At 38.7% G+C, this 25,915-nt stretch overlaps 1 protein-coding gene across 1 annotated transcript in view; it reads right to left on the reverse strand.

The window, feature by feature from the left end:
• Positions 1-25,915, reverse strand: part of LOC126281214 (WD repeat-containing protein 81) — a 253,643-nt gene that overhangs the window by 169,379 nt on the left and 58,349 nt on the right. The window contains exons 7-11 of the mRNA XM_049979961.1: positions 23,744-23,889; positions 13,600-13,787; positions 8,554-8,693; positions 7,743-7,997; positions 2,902-3,085 (exon numbers count right to left, since the gene is read on the reverse strand). Coding sequence (XP_049835918.1) covers positions 2,902-3,085; positions 7,743-7,997; positions 8,554-8,693; positions 13,600-13,787; positions 23,744-23,889 — 913 coding nt within the window. The remainder of the gene's footprint in view (positions 1-2,901; positions 3,086-7,742; positions 7,998-8,553; positions 8,694-13,599; positions 13,788-23,743; positions 23,890-25,915) is intronic.

Below are 25,915 nucleotides of genomic sequence, written 5' to 3' on the forward strand. Positions count from 1 at the left end.
GGGCAGGCATTTTTGTCAAAGAGGGTACAATATTCAGAAAAATTGATATTAGCCCATACTGTTCTGAAATGGATGGGGAATTCACTTGTGTAAATCTTGTGGATCATAACCTAATTATTGTAAGTCTCTACAGATCACCAAGGGGTGACATGTCTGTTTTCTTTGAGAAATTTGAATTAATAATGGAAAAGTTGTTAAAATCTAAATCAAAAATTGCTGTCTGCGGGGACTTCAACATAGAAATGGGAAATGATTGTGAGCAAGCCACAAAGTATTTTTTCAACCTCCTCAGAATGTTCAATCTATATTGTAGCAATAGAAATGCCACACGTGATGGAGCATGTATAGATAACATCATTGTTAACTTTGATAGGGATTTGTACACTGTCAGTATTGTAGGTGGGGGATTTGCAGACCACGATCCAATACTCCTCACACTCAACCTGAACAAAACTAAAGGACTCCCCTCCAACACTAGTGCCAATGCTAAGGAAAAGGTGACTTGGGTGAGAGGGCAGAAGGAAGAATTGGTATACCAGTTCATTCAGAAACTCAGAGATATTAACTGGGACTGTGTATATAACTGTCAAGTGGGAATAAATAAGACTGAAGCTGCTTTTGAGAACTTCATTAAAATATATTTAGATTTGTGGTATTCTTGTTCTCCTCTTATAAAAATCAATCATAATAGTCGACCTAAAAAGAAAAACATTAAGTGGTACACAGATGAACTTACCAATGTGAGGGAAAATATGTTATCATTGTACCACATGTATAAAAATTCTCTTAAATATGGAACGGAGCAGAAAGATGAATTGTACAAAGCGTATCTTGAATGTAAGAGAACCTATAGAACTAAGCTTAGAATGGCAAAAAGAACAGCATACGAAAGATACATTGAAGGGGCTACTAATAAGTGCAAAGCTGCATGGAATGTTGTTGCACAAGAGCATTGCAGGAATGATGAACATAGCGTAGCTTTTGACCCAGATGTAGTCCATCGTTTTTTCATGGACTCTGTAACTGATATTAGGAACAAAATTGAAACAACAAACACTAATGCAAGTGATCTACTTAAGCAAACAGAAGCTGGGAACTATAACTTTAAATGGAGGACAATCACACCCACTGAGATCACAAAGGTAGTGGCAAAATTCTCAAACTCCAAGAGTATGGACTACTCTTGGTTGTCCAATAACATAATTAAAAAAACAGTCCATATAATTAGTGAACCATTGGCCTTTCTGTTTAATAGGTGTCTAGAGTTTGGAGTTTATCCTACAACTCTAAAAATATCGAAAGTTATCCCAGTGTATAAAAAAGGGGACAAACAAGATCTCAAAAATTACCGACCAGTTTCAATAGTTCCCATTTTCTCGAAAATATTTGAATCTCTTATTTATAACCAACTAAACTACTACTTTGAGTCACATAACTTACTCTCTAATAGTCAATTTGGCTTCCACAAGGGAAGAAATACCACCAATGCTGTTCTTTCAATAGTGAATGAAGTAATAACAGCCTTTGAAAATAAAAATAAAGCATCAGTTCTTTTATGCAATTTAAGTAAGGCATTTGACTGCATTTCTCATGATATCTTACTTGCAAAACTCAAATTGTATGGTGTACAAGACTCTGCATTGGCAGTAATTGAATCACACCTAAACAATAGGAAGCAGTTTGCCTCTGTCGGAAACAAAGACTCACAATTGCTAGATGTTAAGACAGGAGTTCCACAAGGTTCTGTCCTTGGGCCCTTCCTTTTTATAATTGCAGTCAATGATTTACCCCATTGTATCCCCAATACTGTTATCTGTTATGCTGATGACACAACTTTGCTTGCTCAGCATGAGAACATGTCAGTTCTGGAAGATATGATGCGAGATGTCCTGGAAGCGGCACTAAATTGGTTCTCATCAAATACACTGCTTTGCAATCCTGATAAAAACCAGCAGATTATACTTGGATTGTCAAAAGAGATAGAGGTGAAAGCAGTTAAAATTCTAGGAATTCATGTAGATTCTAAGTTAACGTGGGAAACACACATCAACCATATCTGCACAAAATTGTCTCGAGTTATGTATTAAATGTGGAAACTGAGAAGCCTAGTGACGAACGAATATTTAAGAGTTATTTATTTTGGACTCTTTCAGTCACATATAGAATATGGACTGCTGATATGGGGACACTCTCTTCACATCACTGAAGTTCTAAAAATTCAGAAGAAAGTGATAAGGGCAATGAGCAATTCTGGTAGATTAGAGCACTGCCGGCCATTGTTCATTCAGCTGAAAATATTAACAGTTATTAATCTTTATATATACACCTCAGCATTGTATGCAAAAAAACAATATAGCAGATTTCGAAATGAGAGAAAACATACACCACGATAATACCAGAGGCAAAACAAAATTAGACATACCTAGGCACAGGCTGACAAGAACAGGAAATGCCCATCTAATCAATAGTATAAAAATATTTAATAAACTACCATTTTCTTCTCGGTCGGCTCACATAAGTAGCTTCAGGAGCAAGCTACTAAAATGGTTACTAATCAATCCTTTTTACAATATAACAGAATTTATGAATATAAAATCAATTGACATTAATTTTTAAGTATTTCATTATGTGATGTCACTGAATGTATTTATCTTATGTTATGGTGTATGTTAGCATCTATGGGTACTATTTGCAATGTTCATTTAGCTTTAAGATATTATTCAAGGAAAGTGTTATAGTATATCCATGTAAATTGCCTATTCCACCTCAGGTGGTCAATGGTGAATAAAGAATATGAATATGAATATGAATATCACACAGTGGGTCAGGGGATTCTGTTCTCTGTGTAATACTCTCAAAACAAATTGTTAAATCACAAGTCAGATATGTGCATTAACTTACCTCTCATGGTATCTTCCATGAGCAACAATGATATTGCATGCCTCACATTGCGTGGTACCAGGTCAGCAGCTCGTGACAAAGCTGCACGACATATTTCAAGTCTGAACATGGGAGTCACTGGTTCACTGCTGGTAGGTCTTAGTTGTTGAGCTAGCAGCATTTCAACCACAATGCAGCCCAGTACCTATGAAACACAGCATAAAAGACAGAAAATAAATTACAAATGTAAGAAGCACATTCCTTCTCTTATTTTAAAAGTTTCCTACTCAGTACCGATATTACAAGTCTGCCAACAGTATCTGCATTAGGACTCCAACGTCTCATTAGCCAGTATGGCTGGTTAATCCTTTATGGTAGTTTCTGATGGCTGCACTACTCATGAACATAAAATAGCTATCAGTGATGTATATGAATGTCTTCACTGCAGCTTTCTGATGCCGCATATTACAGAACGTTGTTCAAAACAGAACTGTTACTACAGCACAGTTAAATTAATATATTAAAATCTCAAGAAACAAACAAAATAAAATACCTATCCTTTTAATCTAGAAGAATGAAATATTGTTAAAAACTGCTATAGGTCCAACATCCTTTCAACAGACTTCTCCAGCCTTATGTCATATGATAAACAAAACCACTGCAGTTTAATTATCACCTAGAGGAACTTTACAAGGCAAAGAAGACCGCAACTGGCATCCTTAAAACAAAATACATAATGCAGCAGAGTCTAATATGCAGATGTGAAGAAATTAGTTTATAACAGGTCAAGGTTCATCATAAAGAACACATATTAATTGAATAAACAAATATGATGGGAGGAGGGAGGGAGGGGATGGGCAGGAGGGGAACAGAGGAATGGCAGGTAGAGGACAAAGGAATGGACGTGGGAGAGGGGGAGGGGAGGAGAGGGGGAGGGGAGGAGAGGGGGAGGGAAGGAGAGGGGGAGGGAAGGAGAGGGGGAGGGAAGGAGAGGGGGAGGGAAGGAGAGGGGGAGGGAAGGAGAGGGGGAGGGAGGTCAGATTGAGTGGGGAGGGGACGAGATAGAGAAGAGGAGGAACAGTAGGAGGGTGAGAGGGACAGAGGGAGAGAGGGAGGGAGGGAGGGAGAGAGGGAGAGAGGGAGGGAGGGAGGTCAGAGGGAGGGAGGGAGGTCAGAGGGAGGGAAGGAGGTCAGAGGGAGGGAAGGAGGGAGGGGATGAGGGAGAAAAGGAGGAACAGGAGGAGGAAGGGAGAGCTGTCATATAAAATAATGCCACAATGAGAAGTGATGGGTTCATATCTGCCTTGGCTACGATAATGCTTTCACTACTCTGCTCATAGTAGTTATCCATATTTCTATTTTCTTATTCATTATTAGGCCTGCTCCTGCATTACCCCTATCTGAGTGGAGGGGGGGGGGAGGGGGGAGAGACAATGTGCTCTGCCTTGGCAAGATACATGGTTCATTGGGGCGGGGGGGGGGGGGGGGGGAGCAAGAATTATGTATTTAAAAAGTTTGGATCTAAAATTTTGGAACAAATTTATACAACACAATAATCTAGCTCATATATAAACTGGAAGTCAGCTTATGTACATAAGGAAATGTGTGAAATGCATAGGTTTTACTCTTAGCTGATTAAGAGCTCACTGTATGGGGTGGCCAAGATGAAGGATGCCCTGTGTTATACTGAAAATGATATCTGAAGCTGTCTGAGTGGTGTTATTTTTTAATGCTAGCGAAGCACTTGAGTGGGGTCACACGATCTTGAGCGGTGATTTAGTGATTAGTGCTGCATTGTCAGTAGGCATTTTGAAGCTTGTGAATACAGTTCTGCAGAATGAACAAAACGTGTTTTTTGTTGAAACTTTTCTGGATGTAAGTCATTTAAAATGCTAAATGAACGATTCATGATAAAATATCTAGAGACAGCTGCTCTTGGAAAACATGTTGTGCAGAAATTGATCACTAACTTTAGAGTAACAGGTTCAGTTGCTACTGCCACATGTAACCATACCGAGAAAGTTTGTTTGTCAGTAAAGATTGAACACGTTCATGTGACTAGGTAAGAAGTCCACAGAAATCAACTAGACATCTATCCTCCCAACTAAACATCAAATAAACGTCATGCCAGAACATGCTGAAGCTGTTACAAATGTAAGCATACGAAGTAAGAATGATACAAGCATTAAAACCTACGGATTATGCACATCGACAATACTAAATGGTTACCCATTCATGATGTTGGTGGTTATCTGGATCCAAATCTCTACATCAGATAAAGCATGGTTTCACCTTAGCAGGTAGATGAACTCTCCAAACATATGCCACTGGTGAACAGACAATCACATGAAACATTTGGCAGTGCCTCTGCTTGATTTGCAAGTAGGCATTTGGCATGCAGTTTTAGGTCAAAGAATTGCAGGCCCCATTTCCTTTAACAACACTATGAGCTCTCAAGGGTATGTAACAGAACTGTTGCATCCACCCATAGCACAGCTAAGAGAGGAAGAATGAGGGTATGCATTTTTCCATTAAGATGGTGCTATGGCGCATACTTCATGTGAGTCAATGCATATGTAAACTTTTGGAGAATAAATTACGGGTTACACATGGTCATGGCCTCCCAGAGAGCCTGATCTGTCTATCTGTGATTTTTATTTGTGGCGTAATAAAAGGCTAAAGTCTGCACAACAACCCACATATAACTGAAGAGTTGAAAACCATCATTCGCAATGCAACTGCAGAAATCACATAAAATGAATTGGCAGAAGTTTCCAGACACATTGAGGTGTGCTGAGTTGTGAACTATTGACCTATTACAAGTTCAGTATGTTGTTTTTCATGATAATAATTTACTACTCTGTATTCGGTGTTCATAATAAATGAGTGATAGTCTGTATTTTGTTTATAAGATGTAGGACCTCTTATTTTGACCAGCCTGTATAAAGCAGTTGACTTGAGATCAACACAAGAAACAGCCTCAGGTCAAGCTGATTTCATAAATCTGAGTTGCATAAACACTAATCTCAGATTATATCGCCATGCAGTAGGATCATCTTAGACTGGTGAGATTTTGGTGTTCGACTCAAGTTCAGCTGCAAATTTTAGTTTGCAACCTAGCAGCATTACAGAAGGATGCTTTTGTTTTGCACAAATATGAGTTAAAAATAATTAAATAAAAAAGAAGTTGTTATTAACACAAAAATTAAAGTAAATACTTGAGTATGACACCCTCACACTGCTGAATCTCGAAATACTTTTTATAGATGTGTAAGGTTACGTTAAGAAATTATCAGATGTGTAAGTAATGAATTTACACACTAACTGGTCTCATATATATTGTTGGAGATGGTTCAATGTGATTTGTTTGTAGCACTTTATGGGTACTTTACCAGTAGTGTAAGAAAGGGAAATATTTCTAGCGAAACGTTAAATACATGGAGTTAACAATATGCCAACAGTGATTGAACACCTCTTAGAGAAATGCAGACATGTTTTCTAGGCTCGAATAGCATAACTACACAATTCCCATTAAACTATTAACCATAGGACAAGTGCTAAAGCCACTGTGCCAAATGCACATACATTCATGAGTACAAATAGTACTATACATAAGTAAGTCTATTTGTTAATTATCACTTGGTGGATGAGTGTTGCTTGCTGGAATACTGTCCATAAGATCTCAGGTTTGGTCCCTCGTCAGTTCTTGCAAATTATTTCCCACTTACCACTTGTTCCAATTCTGTCAATGTTTGCATAAAATGTAAGACGTTTAAGTTTAGGACTCAGGGAAAATTAAAGTGTTCGGCACTTATTATAGTTGCAGCATTTGACTTGTATTATACAACATAGCTATCAGTGCATCACATGAGGAATTCGAAATGCATGATATTGTTTATTAGGAGATTCTATTAAGAACATCCAGATCAACAGAAAATGAAGCTAACGGGAGTCACCATGCAATGAGTGTGGCATTTCCTAACAATGAATTTACATAAAAGAACTTACAAAAAAATTGTCATAACACATTTTCAAATATTTGCAGTCACATTCTTTTCCTACCTTCTGTGAATTAAAATCAGCAGCAACATGTTTGTATGTCTTTTCTTTGTTGGCCATAGTAACTTGCCTTGTATTGCATCTTTATACTGATTCAATGAGATCTGCATTAACAACTCATTTTTGGCTGGGAAGAATTTTGAAGATAATTCCTTTTTCTGCTTACTTTCCTCCAGCTTTATAACACGGCATTTTCAATAATAACTACTCATCTCTATGATGTATCATTAATGGATGTTGCTGAAGAGTGATGATTGTGTCAACAGATAATTTTAGTGTTGCTGCCAAGCATATTTCGTCCTAATTTACATGAACACTGAACATCCTTTAATGAATCCAAGTTTAGTGCTATACAATAGAGTCATGAACAGAGTGCTCCTTAGTGACACATTCTGCACTAGTGAGCCAAAGGTGAACATTTTAGTTTCAATTCACCTAACTGAGAACAACCAACATCATGGAGCACTGCTGCAGCATGTCTTCCAATTGAGCCAATTACCAAACACTGTTACGGAAAAGTTAAATAACTCAAACATACTTTCAGATGCTTTGGTATATACTAGAATGAAACTAAAATATCCCCAAATATCTTTGTTTCCTTCTCACTGCACAATAGGTGGGTCCCTTCCTCTCATCCTGTGGAATGAATGACTTGCAATTCCCAAGGAAATAACAATTCCCCAAAGATACGATAGTATTTTTTTATCTGCCTATTGGAAATACTGATATTTGGCCTCCTGAAGATAAACAATTGCCAGAAATTCTGTCTTATAGTTTTCTCTTGTGAATTTTTCTTTTAATACCTCCATTTCATGTAGTCTTCTTGAAGCTACAATCTGCTTATAGCCAATGCCACTGCCAATACAAGGAGATTCTTCTTTCAGAGATTTAGGGCTGTTGTGCAGAGTCTTGTTAAGGAAGTTGTACATTGATTCAACACTTTGAATAGCAGCTACTGGGTTGTAGTCCTTTGGAAGCATAATGGAGGCAGCACCATTTCCAGCTCCTGTCTTTTGCTGAGGGCAGGTTTCATCAGGTGAAGATGTTGGAAAAGAGCCCTGATACAAAAAACAAATCCCACAATCACTCTTACAATATTATCCACAAATATAATTCACAGTGCCACATTGCTTACACTAACAAATTAAAACATTAAAACAAACAAACAAACACACACACACACACACACACACACACACACACACACACACACAAATGCACCAGAAAGTTAGTGATAGTAAGGAAAATTTCTCTCATTCTTATTGTGTCACATGATATGCGAATGTCAAATTAACAGTAATGCTCATGCTACTATGAAATTAAGATGACATCATTAACCCCACAAACAGCCTGCAAACGTCCATGTAAGATTTTACTATTTTGATACAGTTGACATATGGTATCATTGAATACTGCATAGTAGAACAGAAAGCACAGTAAGAAATATTACATTGAGACAGACAGACAGAGAGAGAGAGAGAGAGAGAGAGAGAGAGAGAGAGAGAGAGAGAGATGCATAGTAGAACAGAAAGCACAGTAAGAAATATTACAAATATTACATTGAGAGAGAGAGATTTCATGACACATGGATTCATTTGAATGATGTATACCTACCAACAGTGAACCTCTAGATCGACTCAAAAGTTTATTAAGTGCAAGCGGTGATGATTTTGATCCACCCTGAGACAAAGACTGTTCATCTTCTTCAAATCCTGAACTGTGGCCTTCATCTTCACTCGCACGGTCAACATTCTCTGGAAGAACCATGTCAGATTAAATGTATGTAATGCAAAAAAATTCTGTCTTTCACTTCTGTTCTAATGCTGACTGTTTACATTATTATAGCAGTTCTCACTCTGTGTGGTCTCATATGTACAAATTGTCCCTACTTCACTACATGGGACAGACAGTAAAAATGCACCACAATAATTTTATGTACATCTCATTTTGGGGAGAAATATTTGATGAAGATAAAACTTCATCCTCTTAACATCTCATTTAGTGCTGTGATATTGTTACTTGTACAAAATTTGCATCTTAAAGATTGTTGTATGTTACAATAATAAGCTGTCATAGGAACAACATGAACATGAATTAACTCTATAACTAAATAAAATAACCAAATGGGGGAGGGAGATAGTCAGAGAGGGGGTGAGCTAAATGGTGTGAGCAAAATGGGGCAAGGAAGTTGGGTGAGCAAGGGGAGTGGTGATAAGCATGAGGGAGGATTAGCATGAGGGAAGGGGGGAGGTGAGCATGGGGGGGATGTGCAAAGGGGGTGGGGGGTCAGTAAGGGGGGGGGGGGGAGTGAGGAAAGGGTAGTAGTTGTGAGAGCTTGTGGAAGACTGACACAAATGCTGAAACAGTTCAGATTGTTATACTGCTACATACAGAAGATGCACATGGACATTTTTTATTCTTCACAGATTGGTAAAGTGTGTACCACATTTCAGTTCCTTATCTGTCTTTCATTTCTTTTGTTATGATACTATTTCATTTGTTCATCATGTTTCTTCTTCCCATCTTCTGACCCTTTCAGATCAGTTTTTTTCACTCTCCTATCTTGGAGAAACATGGACCTTGCCATAGGTGGGAGGCGCGTGTGCCTCAGTGACACAGACAGCCATACCTTAGGTGCAACCACAACAGAGGGGTATATGTTGAAGAGGCCAGACAAATGTGTGGTTCCTGAAGAGGGGAAACAGCAATTTCAGTAACTGCAGGGGCAATACTATGGATGATTGACTGATCTGGCCTTGTAATATCAACTAAAATGGCCTTGCTGTGCTGGTACTGTGAAAGGCTGAAAGCATGGGGAAACTACAGCTGTAATTTTTCCCAAGGACATGCAGCTTTACTGTTTGGTTAAATGATGATGGTATTCTCTTGGGTAAAACATTCTGGAGGTAAAATAGCCCCCATTCAGATCTCTGGGTGGGACTACTCAGGAGGATGTCATTATCAGGAGAAATGAAACTGGCGTTCTATAGTTCTGTGCATTGACTGTCATATACCTTAATCGAACTAATTAATGGAAAATCTCATATAAAGATGTGAAACAATTACTAACAAAGAGATAGAGGGGCTGGCCAGTACTTACCTCAGCTCAGTACAGCCGATAGAAACACAAAAAACAACCGAAAATTTAAGCTCCTAGCTTTCGGAATAAATGTTCCTTCATCAGGGAGGAGAGAGGGGAAAGAAAGGGAAGAAGGGAAAGTGGATTTAGTTACTCACAACCCAGGTTATGTCAGAGCTCTGACAACCATGCCTCCATCCTTGCTACCTTCCCTGTTTTCCTTTCCCTGTTGCTTCATAACCTGGGTTGTGAGTAACTAAATCCACTTTCCCTTCTTCCCTTTCTTTCCCCTCTCTCCTCCCTGATGAAGGAACATTTATTCCGAAAGCTAGGAGCTTAAATTTTCGGTTGTTTTTTGTGTTTCTATCGGCTGTACTGAGCTGAGGTAAGTACTGGCCAGCCCCTCTATCTCTTTGTTAGTAATATACCTTAATCGGGCAGGTAGGTTAGAAAATTTAAAAAGGGAAACAGTTACATTAAAGCTTGATGTAGTACGAGTTAGTGAAGCATGGTGGTTGGAGGAACAGGACTTCTGGTCAGATAAATACAGGGTTATAAATACAAAATTAAACAGGGGTTATGCAGGAGTGTGTTTAATAATGAGTAAGAAAATACGAATGCGGACAAACTACTATAACAGCATAGTGAAAACATTATCATAGCCAATATAGGCAAGAAGCCCACAACCACCACAGTAGTACCAGTTCGAATGTCAACTAGCTCCGCAGATGATGAAGAGATTTAAGAAACGTATGACAAGATAAAAGAAGTTATCCAGTTAGTTAAGGGAGACAAAAATTTAATAGTCATGGGGGACTGTAATTCTATAGTAAAAAAATGAAGAGAAGATAAAATAGTAGGTGAATATGGACTGGGGGAAAGGAATGAAAGAGGGAGTTGCATGGTATAATTTTGCACAGAGCATAATTTAGTCATTACTAACACTTGGTTTAAGAATCATAAAATAAGGTTGTAGATATGGAAAAGATCTGGAGACACTGGAAGGTTTCAGACTGGTTTATATAATGGCAAGACAGAGATTTAGAAACCAGTTTTTAAATTGTAAGACATTTCCAGGAGCAGATGTGAACACTGAGCACAATTTATTGGTTATGAAGTGTAGATTAAAACTGAAGAAACTGCAAAAAGGTACGAATTTAAGGAGGTAGAAACTGGATAAATTGAAAGAACCAAAGGTTGCAGAGAGTTTCAGAGGGAGCATTAGGCAATGTTTGACAAGAACAGGAGAGAGTAATACGGCAGAAGAAGAATGGGTAGGAGAGGATTAAGTAGGTAACAAGGCGAGGGCTAGTAGAAATCCCTAGGTAACACAAGAGATATTTAACTGAATTGATGAAAGGAGAAAATATAACGATGCAGTAAGTTAAGCAGACAAAAGGGAATAGAAACATCTAAAAAATAAGATCAAAAGGAAGTGCAAAATGGTTAAGCAGGAATCGGTAGAGGACAAATTTAAGGGTTTAGAAGCATGTATCACCAGGGGAAATATAGGTGTGGCCTATAGGAAAATTAAAGATGCCTTTGGAGAAAATATCAAGAGCTCAGATGGAAAACCAGTTCTAAGCAAAGAATAGAAAGGAAGGAATGCATAGAGGGTCTATGCAAGGGATATGTACTTGAGGGCAATACTATGTACATTGGAGAAGACGTAGATGGAAATGAGATGGGAGATATGATAATGAATGAAGAATTTGATAGAACATTGAAAGACCTAACTTGAAACAAGGTCACAACAGCAGACAACATTCTGTTAGAACTACTGTTACGCTTGGAAGAGTTAGTCATGAAAAACTCTTCCATCTGGTGAGCAAGATTTATGAGACAAGCAAAACACCCTCAGACTTCAAGGAGGATATAATAATTGCAATTCCAAAGACAGCAAGTGCTGACAAGTGTGAAAGTTACCAAACTACCATTTTAATAAGCTGCTCTTGCAAAGTACTAACACAAGTTCTTTACAGAAGAGGAATGGAAAAATTGATAGAAGCTGACTTCAGGGGAGATCTGTTTGGATTTGGAGAAATGTAGGAACATGTGAGGCAATATTGACCCCACAACTTCTCATAGAAGACAGAGTAAGGAAAGGCAAACCTACGTTTATAGCTTTAGTAGACTTCAAGAAAGCTTTTGACAGCGTTGACTGGAATACACCCATTCAAATTCTAAAGATGATGGGGATAAACTACAGGGAGCAGAAGTCTACTTACAGTTTGTACAGAAACCAGATGGCAGTTATATGAGTCAAGGAACATGAAAGGGAAGCAGACGTTAAAAAGAGGGTGAGACAGAGTTGTAGCCTATGCTCAATATTATTCAATTTGTAGTTTGAGCAAGCAGTAAAGGAAACCAAAGAAAAATTTGGAGTAGAAATTAAAGCACTGAGGTTTGCCAATGACATTGTAATTTTCACAGACAGGGAAGGACTTGGAAGAGCAGTGAATGGAATGGACAGTGTCTTGTAAGGGGGATATAAGATGAATATGAATGAAAGCAAAATGAAGATAATAGAAAATAGCTGAAATGAATTAAATCAGGTGATGTTGAGGGAATTAGACTAGGAAATGAGACATTTAAAATAGTAGATGAGTTTTGCTATTTGGGCAGCAAAATAACTGATGATGGTCGAAGTAGGGAGGATATAAAATGTAGACAGGCAATGGGAAGAAAAGCATTTATGAAGAAGAAAAATTTATTAACATTGAGTATAGATTTAAGTGTTAGGAAGTCTTTTCTGAAAGTATTTGTCTGGAGTCTAGTTATGTATGGAAGTGGAACATGGATTATTAACAGATTAGCTAAGAAGAGAATAGAGGCTTTTGAAATGTGGTGTTGCAGAAGTATGCAGAAGATTAGATGGATAGATAACATAAATGATGATGAGGTACTGAATAGAGCTGGAAATAAAAGAAATTTGTTCCACAACCTAACTAGAAGAAAGGATCAGTTGGTAGGACACATTCTGAGACATCAAGGAATCATCAATTTACTACTGGAGGGAAGTGTGGTAGGTAAAAATAGTAGAGGCTGATAGCCTCTGCCAAAGGAATGTAATGAACATTGTCTGTTTGTAAGCGAGCTCCAGTCTACATCCCTAAGTTGTTTGTACACTATGTGTGTGAATCTGAGTTAGGAATCTACATCAATATTCACAAAATGGTACAGAACATTCCCTAACATCCACATAGAAACAGGTTAGTGTTCAGAGCTAGTAGCTGTTAAAACATTGCACACATTTATCAAATATAAGCTCATCTCACTCTCTTGGAAACAACATGGAGCACACTATGCTGTCGGAGCAGATTACAAATGCTAAACAAATTGTCACTGAAAATAGACAAATTTAATATTTAATTAAGTTTGTGGTACACAAAAAAATTTCTGATGGAGTCAACGTTACTAACAAGACTTCTTAAACTGTTATGCAGTTTATAGCAGCTAGGCAAGCATGGAACACTGTTATTACCATTTTTCTCATTTTGTTGTTCACACCACCATCTAACATGAACACTGCACAATATACAGTGATCTAACATACTATAGGATGGTTGGCTGTTACTTACTGTTCCTTTTATCCCTCTGTGATGGCTGTAATCTGGGTGGAGTCTTTCCCCAGTATGGAGACGCACAAATCCGTGATGGATGTGGCTGTGTAAACAACTGCACTACACCTGTCTGTGCAAGGGTCATATGGCTGTCAACAAGGTGAAGACACACATTCTTCGACTTCACTGCAGCACTTCCTGATAACCTACACAAATATTCAAAACTTCGAAATAACTTTGGACTGTATATCTAACATTTACAAGATAATCAACGAAAATCATTTAGTTTCTGTGTTAGCTCTTTATTTACTTTCACAGATATAAATATAAAAAAATATTTATGTGCAATAAAAACTGTTATACATGCTTCTATTTTCTCCCAGAATGAAACTACTTGGCTTTTGTTATGTTTGCCTCACACACAATACTAATAATACATACTACGATAAGACTAATATTTCTGGTATGTCTGCTGGACAAATACCATCAGAATAGACTTCATAACAATTGAGTTTATGTTCAGTGTTAACAAATCTCTCTTTTTTCTCTCTGTTATTAGTAGGCATTTTATATTGTCTCTACTTTTGTCTATGACAATTATTCTGAGCCCAGACAACAAAACTCATCTTCTGGTAACTGTTATGATTATTTTTACTGACTGGTTTTTTGTTTTATTTGTGTTCTTCCTTGACTACAAGTTCATAACTTTGAAGAGCATTCTTTCTGGTGCTTGAGTTTTATGTCAGTCTGAAGTTTCAAGGATTTCTGTTGCCTACTGAACAGAACCAGAAAACAAAGTTATGTCACCACTTCAAACCAAAGAGAGGAGAAGCAAATGCAGATACTTCATCTTTTCTCCCAGTTGTCACTGATATGGTATTTAGTAAGACTGGAGAACTAGCTTGCTTTTTTTTTCTGAACAGTGAGCTGTATTATGAGATACTACAGGATTTCTCCATTGCTATGGCAACACAAAGGCAGACACGGTGATGCTCTATAGCAAGCCTCGGGGTTTCCTGAGTATGGGGGGAGCCTACTAGGTTATCACAGAGTGCTTTGGAGATGTTACTTGTGTTTCTCACTGTCTGTCCCTCTTGGGTGGCGCACTTCTATTAGGTACTGATACAGCCCAATCCCATTTCATCATTCCACATGCTTCAATAATCTATTATGGAGCTCCTCCACTGAAACCATTGGGGAAAGCAGCGAGCTGATCCTACACCCCTCCATATCACATTTAAATGATGCCACTAACTAAGGATGACATGGCAGAAGGTTGGTCCTGACTGACCCATCTGAGGCCAGAGCAGTGGAGCTTTGCTTTACTTTTTTTAAGGCTGTCAGAGGTCACAATCACCATGGCTGTAATGGCTTGGATGCCCTCTTCGTCACCGTCACAGAAAACCTGACAGCATCAACTGCTCTTTGAGATCTGCAACATCGCTGTCACACTGCAGCGGCTGATACCAACAGCAGCAACACATCAATGACAGTGGGGAACAACATGGGCTCCAGCATTCAAACCCACAAAATGTGGCTACTGCTACATTCACAACAATCACAGCCATCACACCTCCCTAGGACTCAGAATAGCTGGCATAACTGCTGTCTCCATTGTCATTGTTAGCAACCTCTGATTCTGATATGCTACTGGATCAGCAGCAGCAGTGGAGATACCTGGCACTGCTAGCCAGTATACTAAATGCTGAGGGTCTACCCCCACACCATAGCCATCAAATGGCAGGCAGATTCTGTACCTACTCAGCTACATGGATGAGGGATCTGGTGTGCAGGCCAGTGTCAGAAAATTTGGAGAATGTTCTGGAAGGAATGGGGAAAATTCTTCAGTACTGCGAGGACACCCTCATCACTGGTGGTACCAAGCCAACTTTGGTGACCTAAAGCTTTGGAAGTTATCTACCTCCCGGAGTTCAAGAATACCACTGCTGGTAATTTTGATGCACTATGTCTCAGTAGTGTGTCTCATCACTTGGCAGTGAACTGTGCTTTGGGTTTCTTCTTAGAGAGTGATCCACTGCACCTAACAATGGACTTACACAGCTCTCAGGCACATTTGTGGTTCACTTGTAGCCACCTGCTGTGAGTTTCATGTGATTTCTGTATCTTAATTCTTTCCATTTAGTTGTCTCGGTGAATTCCAGTGTGCATATTATGAAAACAATAAAAATGTTATGGCCATGACATGCAGTATTATTTCTACTTGAAATGCTCAGCTTTTTTCTCATTACATCTCATTATCCCACCATCTTTCAAGCTAGCCTACACTACAAATCAATCTTTAATTATATCATTATTTAAATAAAAAGATAATAAATGAGATGGAGAAAGAATGAAAGATACAAAAACTGAGGTGGCAGTAGTTTAAGACAACTTTTTGCAACTCAGTATCAACATGAATAATCTGCATAGAATAATGAATAGCTTGAATTTCAGTGCTCAAAATATGTCACCTCTTTTCTTGAGTTCAATTGATTACTTGAAACTATTCTGTCATTGTATACATTGAATAGATGAATTGCCATCCGTGTGTGTGTGTGTGTGTGTGTGTGTGTGTGTGTGTGTGTGTGTGTGTAACACTGTTAGTTCTGCACTTCTGACACTTTGTTTTATTACCCCACAATAGTTTTCTTCCTCAGCCATTTTAATTTTGTCAGTTTTAAACCTTTTTTGCTATTAAGATGTGCTTTTGGGCATTTACTTTTCCTGCCTGTTACTTCTGTCTGTATATAACAGCATTATACTAAAATATTTGGATTTTTGTTGTGATTCTGCATATATTTTTATGTACTACTACAAACTGAGTTGTTTCTTGTGGAATGCCTTACTTGTTTCAAATCATTAGGCCTGTCATTCCCGATTTGATTCCAACTGAATGAATTCCGCTAGCACATCTTCGCTTTATCAACCATAATTTATATCATAGTCAGTTGCACACTACCACCCAGCATATAAAATGTGCTCTTATAGACTATAATAACTGGACAGAATACCTCCTACCAGATAAACAGCCCAAAATGCCATCTTCAGGCAGGAGACAACACAATTTTAGGAAGTGTGCACATTAAATGCATATACATGGCTTAATGGGTAACATTAGTAAGTTTCAAAGAATATTTCTGGGCTGAACTAATATGCACAGAATGTACTGATGGTAAAGAAAAAAAAATGTGGTGCATGTAATGAATTACTGTGTATCAATGCTTGGAGTAAAACAGTGTAACAGACATACTATTCAATATAAACTTTCTAAAAAGATGATTCCTGGTCCTATATGGTACAGTGAAGAGCATTTACAGTTCCAAAGGTCAAATATTTAGGGGCTATTTTCTTGAGAAATGTAAGATGACATGACCACAAAAATCTAGGTGTTCATTAGAAGAGTCTTTAGAATGTGTAATTCATCTACAAGTGTATTCACTCACTCACTCACTCATAAAATTCTTTTTAGTATTGGTTTTGAGTTTGTGACTCTTTGGAAAGAGAAGGAAGAGAGAAGTTTCAAAGAACACATAAATTGTGGACCACAGGTCTGATTAATCAGGGAAAGTATTCTTCACATATACTAAACACAAAAGGAGCCTCCCTGAAGATTGTGATGACTTGTGATCAAGACAATAATAAAAAAAAAAAGTTGGGTGTATCCTGGGAAATGTCAGAATGGTAGCTGATTCTTTCACACTAGAAACATCCACACGGGAGCAGTTTTCAGGGTTACAGTTAGTGATTATCTCTATTAACACAGAAGGCATAACACTAGCCAAAGTAAAACTGCTGCACAAACTATGTAGTCAACATCGGTGCCATGTACTAGGTGTACAGGAGGCACTTAGAAGTTGTGATATGTGTAGACCAAAAATAAATGGAATGCACCTCGCCATTGATAGACCACATGACAATGTGGAAGTACTATTTTTATTCACTCAGGTATCCAGATTGTATTTACAGTGGTCACAGAGGAAAACAGCACTGAAATTCTCACTGGAACAAATAACTACACTATTCCATCCCTTTATAAATCACCTGGTGCTGAATTCACTGTTAACAAATCATCCAGTTTTCAAAATCATCAAGTGAAGATTGTGATTGGTGATTCCCACAGTCATATTTACTGTTTGGGGCTATGATCATGAAACAAGAATGGAGCAGAATTAAAAAATGGATAGAAATGAGCCACCTGACCTTAATCCATGATGCAAAACTACCTGGATCTCTTAACAGTGGCAGGTGAAGTCGCACTTACAATCCTGACATCATATCTGCCAGCACCAATATTAGCTAGTAATTTGTAAAATCTCTGTTCCAAAATATCCAACTCACAGCGTAGACCAATAATGTGATAATTATTTGCTGCCATAAGAGCTTAGAAAGCATCTTTTCGGAGGAGGTTAAATTCTATGAAATGCCGACTTGTCAAGTTTTGCAGAACTGTTGGATGCCAAAGCATGCTCTATAGAACCAGTACCTGGATACTATGACACCTTTGCAATGGCTGTAAAGAGAAGCTAGACAATGTCTATCTCTCATGGCCGTTGAACATCTTATAACTCTGGGCTTACATCAGAGCAAGCCACCCTATTTGCAGAATACAGCAACTTATTTGAGGAAAATGCTTTCAGTTAAGTGACTGTGGAAGCAGGAAACAACCTCATTTTCTCTATAATGGAGACACAAAGGGATAAGTGGATAAACACTACAGAAAAGTTGGATCTGTAAAGAGGGAGCCATAAGGCTTGGAGATTCTGAGAAGCCTAACCAATTATCTGACTAAGCCCACTGCACATCATAGCATCACTGCTAATCAGACAGCATATCAGTTACTGCTGAATGGGAATGCAACGCACAAATCACAAAAACCAAACTGCAAAAAGAAGAGGAGGAGAGTAGTGACCTCACATCATCACTCAGCCTGGAGGAACTGAAGAATGATATCAAACACAGCAAAACTGGAAAATCAGCTGGCTTGGATGATCTCCAAACTGAGAAAATTAAATACTTTGACTTAACAACAAAGAAATTGATTCTCGAATTTCAATAACTGTTCGTACAGAAGCCAAATCCCAAAGATATGTTGGAAGATCTAAGTGACTGCTTTGCTGAAACGTGGCAAAGGAGGATATATTCAAAAGAATTTTAGACCAGTCAAGCTACTATGTCACCTTTACAAATTACTGGAAAGATTGCCTTTAAATTGCCTATCACTTATAACTAATCTCTTGCTTACACCTCAGAAATTTGGACTTTGACCTACCAAAAGCTCTACTGGACAGCTGCTAAATCTCACATAGTTTATAGAGATGGGTTTGAACCTCATAATGTGGCAGGAGTGGTGATTGTCAACTTATCAGCAGCTTATGACACTATCAACCACTAGCTATTACTAGCCAAGTCTAAGACGTGAACAAGGATTTTAGCCTAAGAGATTTATCACAACTCTTTTGCAGAATCGTAGGTTCACTGTTGACTTACAAGATATGCACAGGCAATGGAGACTTCATAAAAATGGCCTCCTTCAGGAAAGTGCACTTTTTCCAATTCTGTTCAATGTATAGGGTGACTCACCTAAAACCTGCACTGCAAATATTGTAGAACTAGAAAGCACTATTGATGTGTAGTTTTCACATAATGGATTCCTAGCAGGAGCTCATATTGTTAGTGAATAAACGGATTTTAGCAAGGGTATTTCTTGTGCAAACATACGCCTTCTTAAATGGAACAATGCCTATTAACATTAACAAACTAAAACTAGGGTAAATTAGAATGGCACTGGTGTACATTACAGGATTCCAGCACGAGTCGTTTATGAGATACTGTATTTAGAAAAGTTTACACACTGACACTTGTTTGTGCGGTTCCACCAGCATAGTTGTTAGGTATGATGATGTTATGTTTGCTTACAGTGTGCTTGTGTGTTCCTTGAGTGCTTTGCGACTTGCAAGTCAGTGTATGACAGTCCACGCAATAGGTAGCAATTGGGCAATCAGATTTACCAATGCAGAAAAAGTTGACATGCTCATGGGGTAAAGAGAGTGTAAGAATTCAGTTTGTTCTTGCACAGTGTATGTGGCAAGATATCCCAATAGAAGTCAACCACCTCAGTTATTATAATTAACCTCTTTGACCAGTTATGTGAAAGTTGTAGTGTAGCACCTAGACAAAGTAACAGAGGGCAACAATTGGGGACAGAAGAGGGGATATTAATGTTCTTGCTGCTGTTGCTGTTGATGCACACGTCAGCTCCCTTGCAATCACACAAGGAAGTGGCATGAGTCGGGCAAGTTTTGTACACATTCTCCATCGACATAGGGTCCATTCCTATCACCTCTCTCCATCTAGAGCTGCAAGGAAATGATTATGAGAATCGTGTTAACTTCTGGACATGGGCATTAAGACAGGATATGCCAGATGTATTATGTATCTTGTTTAGTTATGCAGCCACATGTATCAATAATGGCCAGGTAAACTGCTGAAACATCCACTATTGGTTTGCTGACAGTCCCCATTGACTTTATCAAGTGAAACATCAGCATCCATTGGAGTGTAGATGTGTTGCGCGGGATAGTGAACCACCAGCTTATGGGCCCATTTTTCATAGAAGGAACGCTGAATGCACACAAACATCACTGCCCCCTAACAGAACATCTTCCATGGATGCTAGAAGACATTCCTCTCCAGACTAGGAGGAACTTGTCCAGCCCATAGAGCACGAAGTACTATAGCATATCTTCATGAATTGTTTCCAAATTGTTGGATAGGATGCAGAAAACTTATACCTCGGCCAGCCCATTTCCTGTATTTGACATCTATAGACTTTTTTCTGTGGGGGAAAGCTGAAAGACGCTGTCTAAAAGGACACATCAACTAAACATATGATAAGCACCAACATATTACTGCTGCCTGCTTGGACATCTCCCCTAAAATGTTAGCATGTGAGGAGCAGTTATTCCATACCACACTGGAAGTGTGTATTGCCACTGCCAGTGGTCATTTTGAACACAACCTGTGATGGTCAGTTGTCTTGTTACTGGTCACAATCCACTTAACTAGTGTATGCACTTGTGTTGTTCTTTAGTTTGTGCTACCACATGTATTGTACAAGTGTCAATGTCAGAATTTATCAAAATACAATATCTCTTTAAGTGAATCACAATAGGATCCTGCAGCAAACGTCACTGACATTCTAATTTATCCTACTTTTAGTCTGTTAATGTCAATAGGGTTGTTCCATTTAAAAATGTGAATTTTTCACAAAGAAAACCCACTTTTTAATATAATTACATTCTGTTGTTTGGCTAACAATACGAACCACTGACTACTAATCAATTCTGCAAAAACAGTGCATCAACAGCATTTTCCATTTCCACAATATTTGTGGGGGCAAGTTTACACAAATATACACAAGTATATACAAATGATCCACCCATAGCACCCAATAGCAGGAGCTTCTCATATGCTGATGACCTTGCTCCAGCCAGCCAGAGCACAGCTTTTGAATCACTGGAGAACACCCTCACAAATGCCCTTAAACAACTTTCCAGCTCCTACAACACAAACCAACTTAAAACAAATACCACAAGGACAAAAGTGTGTGCTGTTAATCTGAGAAACATGGAAACTAACCACAAAATGTAGATAGTATGGTCAGGTGTTGAACTGGAACACTGTGAGACCCCAATGTATCCAGGAGCGCAACTTGATAAATCTCTTACATTTGAGAAGCACTGCATGCACTGCAAGTGAAAAGTGTCACCAAGATCAATCTTCTATGGAAAGTGGCCAGATCACAATGGTGTAGTCAAACAAACTCTAAGAACCTCTGCAATGGCACTATGCTATTCTGCAGCAAAGTATGCATGTCCGGTTTGGTATATGCCAAGCAGGTGGACACAGCTCTTGATGACACCTGTAGCATCATAACAAGTAGCTTGGAATCCACTCCAGTCGATTTGCATTGCCACCTCACAGGAATGGGACCACCTACTATTTTATAAGAAATAGCTGATAATGAGGAAAGGAAAAAGGTGGAGCAGGAGAGAATGCATCCTCTGTATGGGCATGAACTGCACCTGCAATGGCTAAGTCAAGGAGGAGTTCCCTAAGAACATCAACGGCCGTTGGCACCACCACTGAGAAAGCTAGATTGCAACTATGGAGTGCAACAACCTAACTTCCCCCTGTCTGGAATAGAGTTTTAGAAACCTTATCTCCTGGCTATAAAGTGGAATAGGTGACTTGGAAGTCCCTGAAAAACCTGAGATCTGGAGTTGCAAGATCAAAGGTTAATTTGGCAAGATGGGTTTACGCTGATCAATATGATTCTGTGACTGTGGAGAAGACCAGATTGTTCATCATATGCTTCAACGCTGACTGTACCCAGCCTCCTGCAAATGAACTTCATCAATGAGCAGAAAATGCATTGGAGGGGCCAAGTTTTTGGAAAAAATATACAGTCATGACATTGTATACAATACATATGTTTCTGATATAAGACTAATAAAACAAACTCTAGTGCACAAAACTGAAACAGAAAAATGCTGTCAGACAAAAACAATCACTTTTTAAGTTCCCAGAATGAGATTTTCACTCTGCAGCGGAGTGTGCACCGATATGAAACTTCCTGGCAGATGAGAACTGTGTGCCCGACCGAGACTCGAAATCGGGACCTTTGCGTTTCGCAGGCAAGTGCTCTACCATCTGAGCTACCGAAGCATGACTCACGCCCGGTCCTCACAGCTTTACTTCTGCCAGTATCTTGTCTCCTACCTTTCAAACTTTACAGAAGCTCTCCTGCGAACCTTGCAAGGACCAGGCGTGAGTCGTGCTTCGGTAGCTCAGATGGTAGAGCACTTGCCCGTGAAAGGCAAAGGTCCCGAGTTCGAGTCTCGGTTGGGCACACAGTTTTAATCTGCCAGAAAGTTTCATATCAGTGCACACTCCACTGCAGAGTGAAAATCTCATTCTGGAAACATCCCCCAGGCTGTGGCTAAGCCATGTCTCCACAGTATCCTTTCTTTCAGGAGTGCTCATTCATATCAGTGCACACTCCACTGCAGAGTGAAAATCTCATTCTGGAAACATCCCCCAGGCTGTGGCTAAGCCATGTCTCCACAGTATCCTTTCTTTCAGGAGTGCTCGTTCTGCAAGGTTCGCAGGAGAGCTTCTGTAAAGTTTGGAAGGTAGGAGACGAGATACTGGCAGAAGTACAGCTGTGAGGACCGGGCGTGAGTCATGCTTCGGTAGCTCAGATGGTAGAACACTTGCCCTTGAAAGGCAAAGGTCCCAAGTTTGAGTCTTGGTCGGGCACACAGTTTTAATCTGCCAGGAAGTTTCACTTTTTAAGTTTCTAGCCATCAGTTTCTACGGCAAGTGAAGGAACGTGGTACTACTTGTTACATTTACTCTGCACAGTAACAATTAATTTAAAAATATAAAAATTTTTATATGTCTACAATATATCCTTAACATTGAATATAACCGCTTAAGAACTTAAATTTGACCTACATACATAGTTAATTTTTAGTTTCATCTGTTAAATGACACATTTACTTACATACAATAAATTATGTGCATATGTTAGTGTATATCTCACTTCTGCAGTTGCTTTGGGCATCCAGCACAACAACTAAATATTGCACAAACAGAGAAGTCTTTAGTAATAGAAAATACAATAGATTGAACAAGGGATATTGCAGTTGCAGTTATTGTCTGTTGCTGTCTTGGTCTTTCCCTTTATTGTATTTGGTTTCATCGTTGTGTCATTATCACAGAATTCTAGTTTGACATTTTCACGGTAATCACTAACATTGCTGACTTGAAGTAGCTCACAAATTCTGACAGCTTGAACTATGTACAGATTAGTACATCGTTAACTGAAAACAGAATAATTACCATGTACAAATATTCACACAGTACCCTTGCTTAACAAAATAGTAAGGGCCTGAGCTATAGTATGTGCTGTCAGAAACACAGGGTGCTGTGAAAAAAAATATTATTATAATGGTTTCTGCTGCAACAAAATGAAAATGGGTTAAGGTGTAGTGGAAAGTGTAGATTGGAAGTATAATTAATAAATTAAGGTGGAAATTATGATCATAAACATCAGTCATCCACAATATTTGAATAAAGTTTGAAAATATTATCTTACTTGTATCCAAAGGTTAGATCTATCCAGTGATGTAGCCTTTCAGAGACATGAGTACTCTCGAGTACCTCACGATGCCTTTCAATAAAATCCTCAACAGAAGTTGCCCAAGATGGAATTTCCAGGTTAGGAAGATCCTCATGGATGGACTGAAAAAAATTACATACAAGGGGATTTTTTAAAACCCAAGGTTTATGCAAAAAAAAAAAAAAAAAGAAAGGTTCAAATGGCTCTGAGCACTATGGGACTTAACATCTATGGTCATCAGTCCCCTAGAAATTAGAACTACTTAAACCTAACTAACCTAAGGACAGCACACAACACCCAGTCATCACGAGGCAGAGAAAATCCCTGACCCTGCCGGGAATCGAACCCAGGAAACTGGGCGCGGGAAGCGAGACCGTATGCATTAACAGGAACAGTTTACATTAGTATGTAGAACTACAATGAATGCTGTATTTGTCAAACACATATCTGAAAATGATAAATACTGTTAATCACAGTAACATATTCGATGACCTTTTAAAGACATGCACGGAATTCTTACATGTCTGTGGTTACTTTATTATTTAAGTTACAACCAATTCAGAAAATGTGTATGGTATTGCACTATCTCACACGTAATTAAGGAACATTATGTTGCACAGACTCTTTCTCCATTGACATTTCTCACTCAGTACCCTTCCCTTCCTTTCTGTTGTGCAAACTTAGTGCTGCTAATGACATCAAATGTTTGGGACTTCTTATAGTTGTCATGATATTTTGAAGAGTGTGAAAGTTACCAGAATCTACAATAAGGGTAGAAGATATGACCTCCAGAACACTGTCCCATTCTACCACCGCTATTAGCCACAGAATTTTGGAACATACATACCTATATTATACCACAATTACTCCAAGACAGATTACAGAATCAATCAACCACATGAAAACCAACAAACAGTTTGATACAGTTCCCCACAGTCGTTTAATGAACAAAGTACGAGCATTTGGACTCTCAGATCAATTGTGTGATTGGATTGAAGAGTTCCTAGATAACAGAATGCAGCATGTCATTCTCAATGGAGAGAAGTCTTCCGAAGTAAGCATGATTCCAGGTGTGCCACAGGGTAGTGTCGTAGGACTGTTGCTATTCACAATATACATAAATGACCTTGTGGATGAAATCGGAAGTTCACTGAGGCTTTTTGCGGATGATGCGGGAGGTTTTAACAATGGAAAATTGTACTGAAATGCAGGAGGATCTGCAGCGAATTGACGCATGGTGCAGGGAATGGCAATTTAATCTCAATGTAGACAAGTGTAATGTGCTGCAAATACATAAAAAGAAAGATCCCATATCATTTAGCTACGATATAGGAGGTCAGCAACTGGAAGCAGTTAATTCCATAAATTATCTGGGACTACGCATTAGGAGTGATTTAAAATGGAATGATCATATAAAGTTGATCATTGGTAAAGCAGATGCCAGACTGAGATTCACTGGAAGAATCATGAGGAAATGCAATCCGAAAACTAAGGAAGTAGGTTACAGTACGCTTGTTTGCCCACTGCTTGAATACTGCTCAGCAGTGTGGGATCCGTACCAGATAGGGTTCATAGAAGAGATAAAGAAGATCCAACGGAGAACAGCGCACTTCGTTCCAGGATCATTTAGTAATCACGAAAGCATTACAGAGATGATAGATAAACTCCAGGGGAAGACTCTTCAGGAGAGGCGCTCAGTAGCTCGGTATGATTTTTATTGAAATTTTAGAACATACCTTCACCGAGGAGTCAAGCAGCCCCTCCTACGTATAAGAGACCATGAGGATAAAATCAGAGAGATTAGAGCTCACACAGAGGCATACCGACAATCCTTCTTTTCACGAACAATTCGAGACTGGAATAGAAGGGAGAACCGATAAGGTACTCAAGGTACCCTCCACCAAACACCGTCAGGTGGCTTGCGGAGTATGGATTTGGATGTAGATGTAGATGTAGAACAGTTTCTGAAACTTACTGATGCACTTTAAGAGCCATGGACAAAGCTGTGTAGGTGAATTCCAAGTACCTTGATTTTAAATTAAAAAGCTTTACATTCAGTGTCACATATAAACTTACACTAAAGAAAGTATGGTTACACAAGTCATAACATCGGAATTGTGACAGGAATAAGGATAGTTCTGTTTTTGA

This window comes from Schistocerca gregaria, chromosome 7 (assembly GCF_023897955.1).
Source record: "Schistocerca gregaria isolate iqSchGreg1 chromosome 7, iqSchGreg1.2, whole genome shotgun sequence".
NCBI classification, from domain to species: Eukaryota; Metazoa; Arthropoda; class Insecta; order Orthoptera; family Acrididae; genus Schistocerca; species Schistocerca gregaria.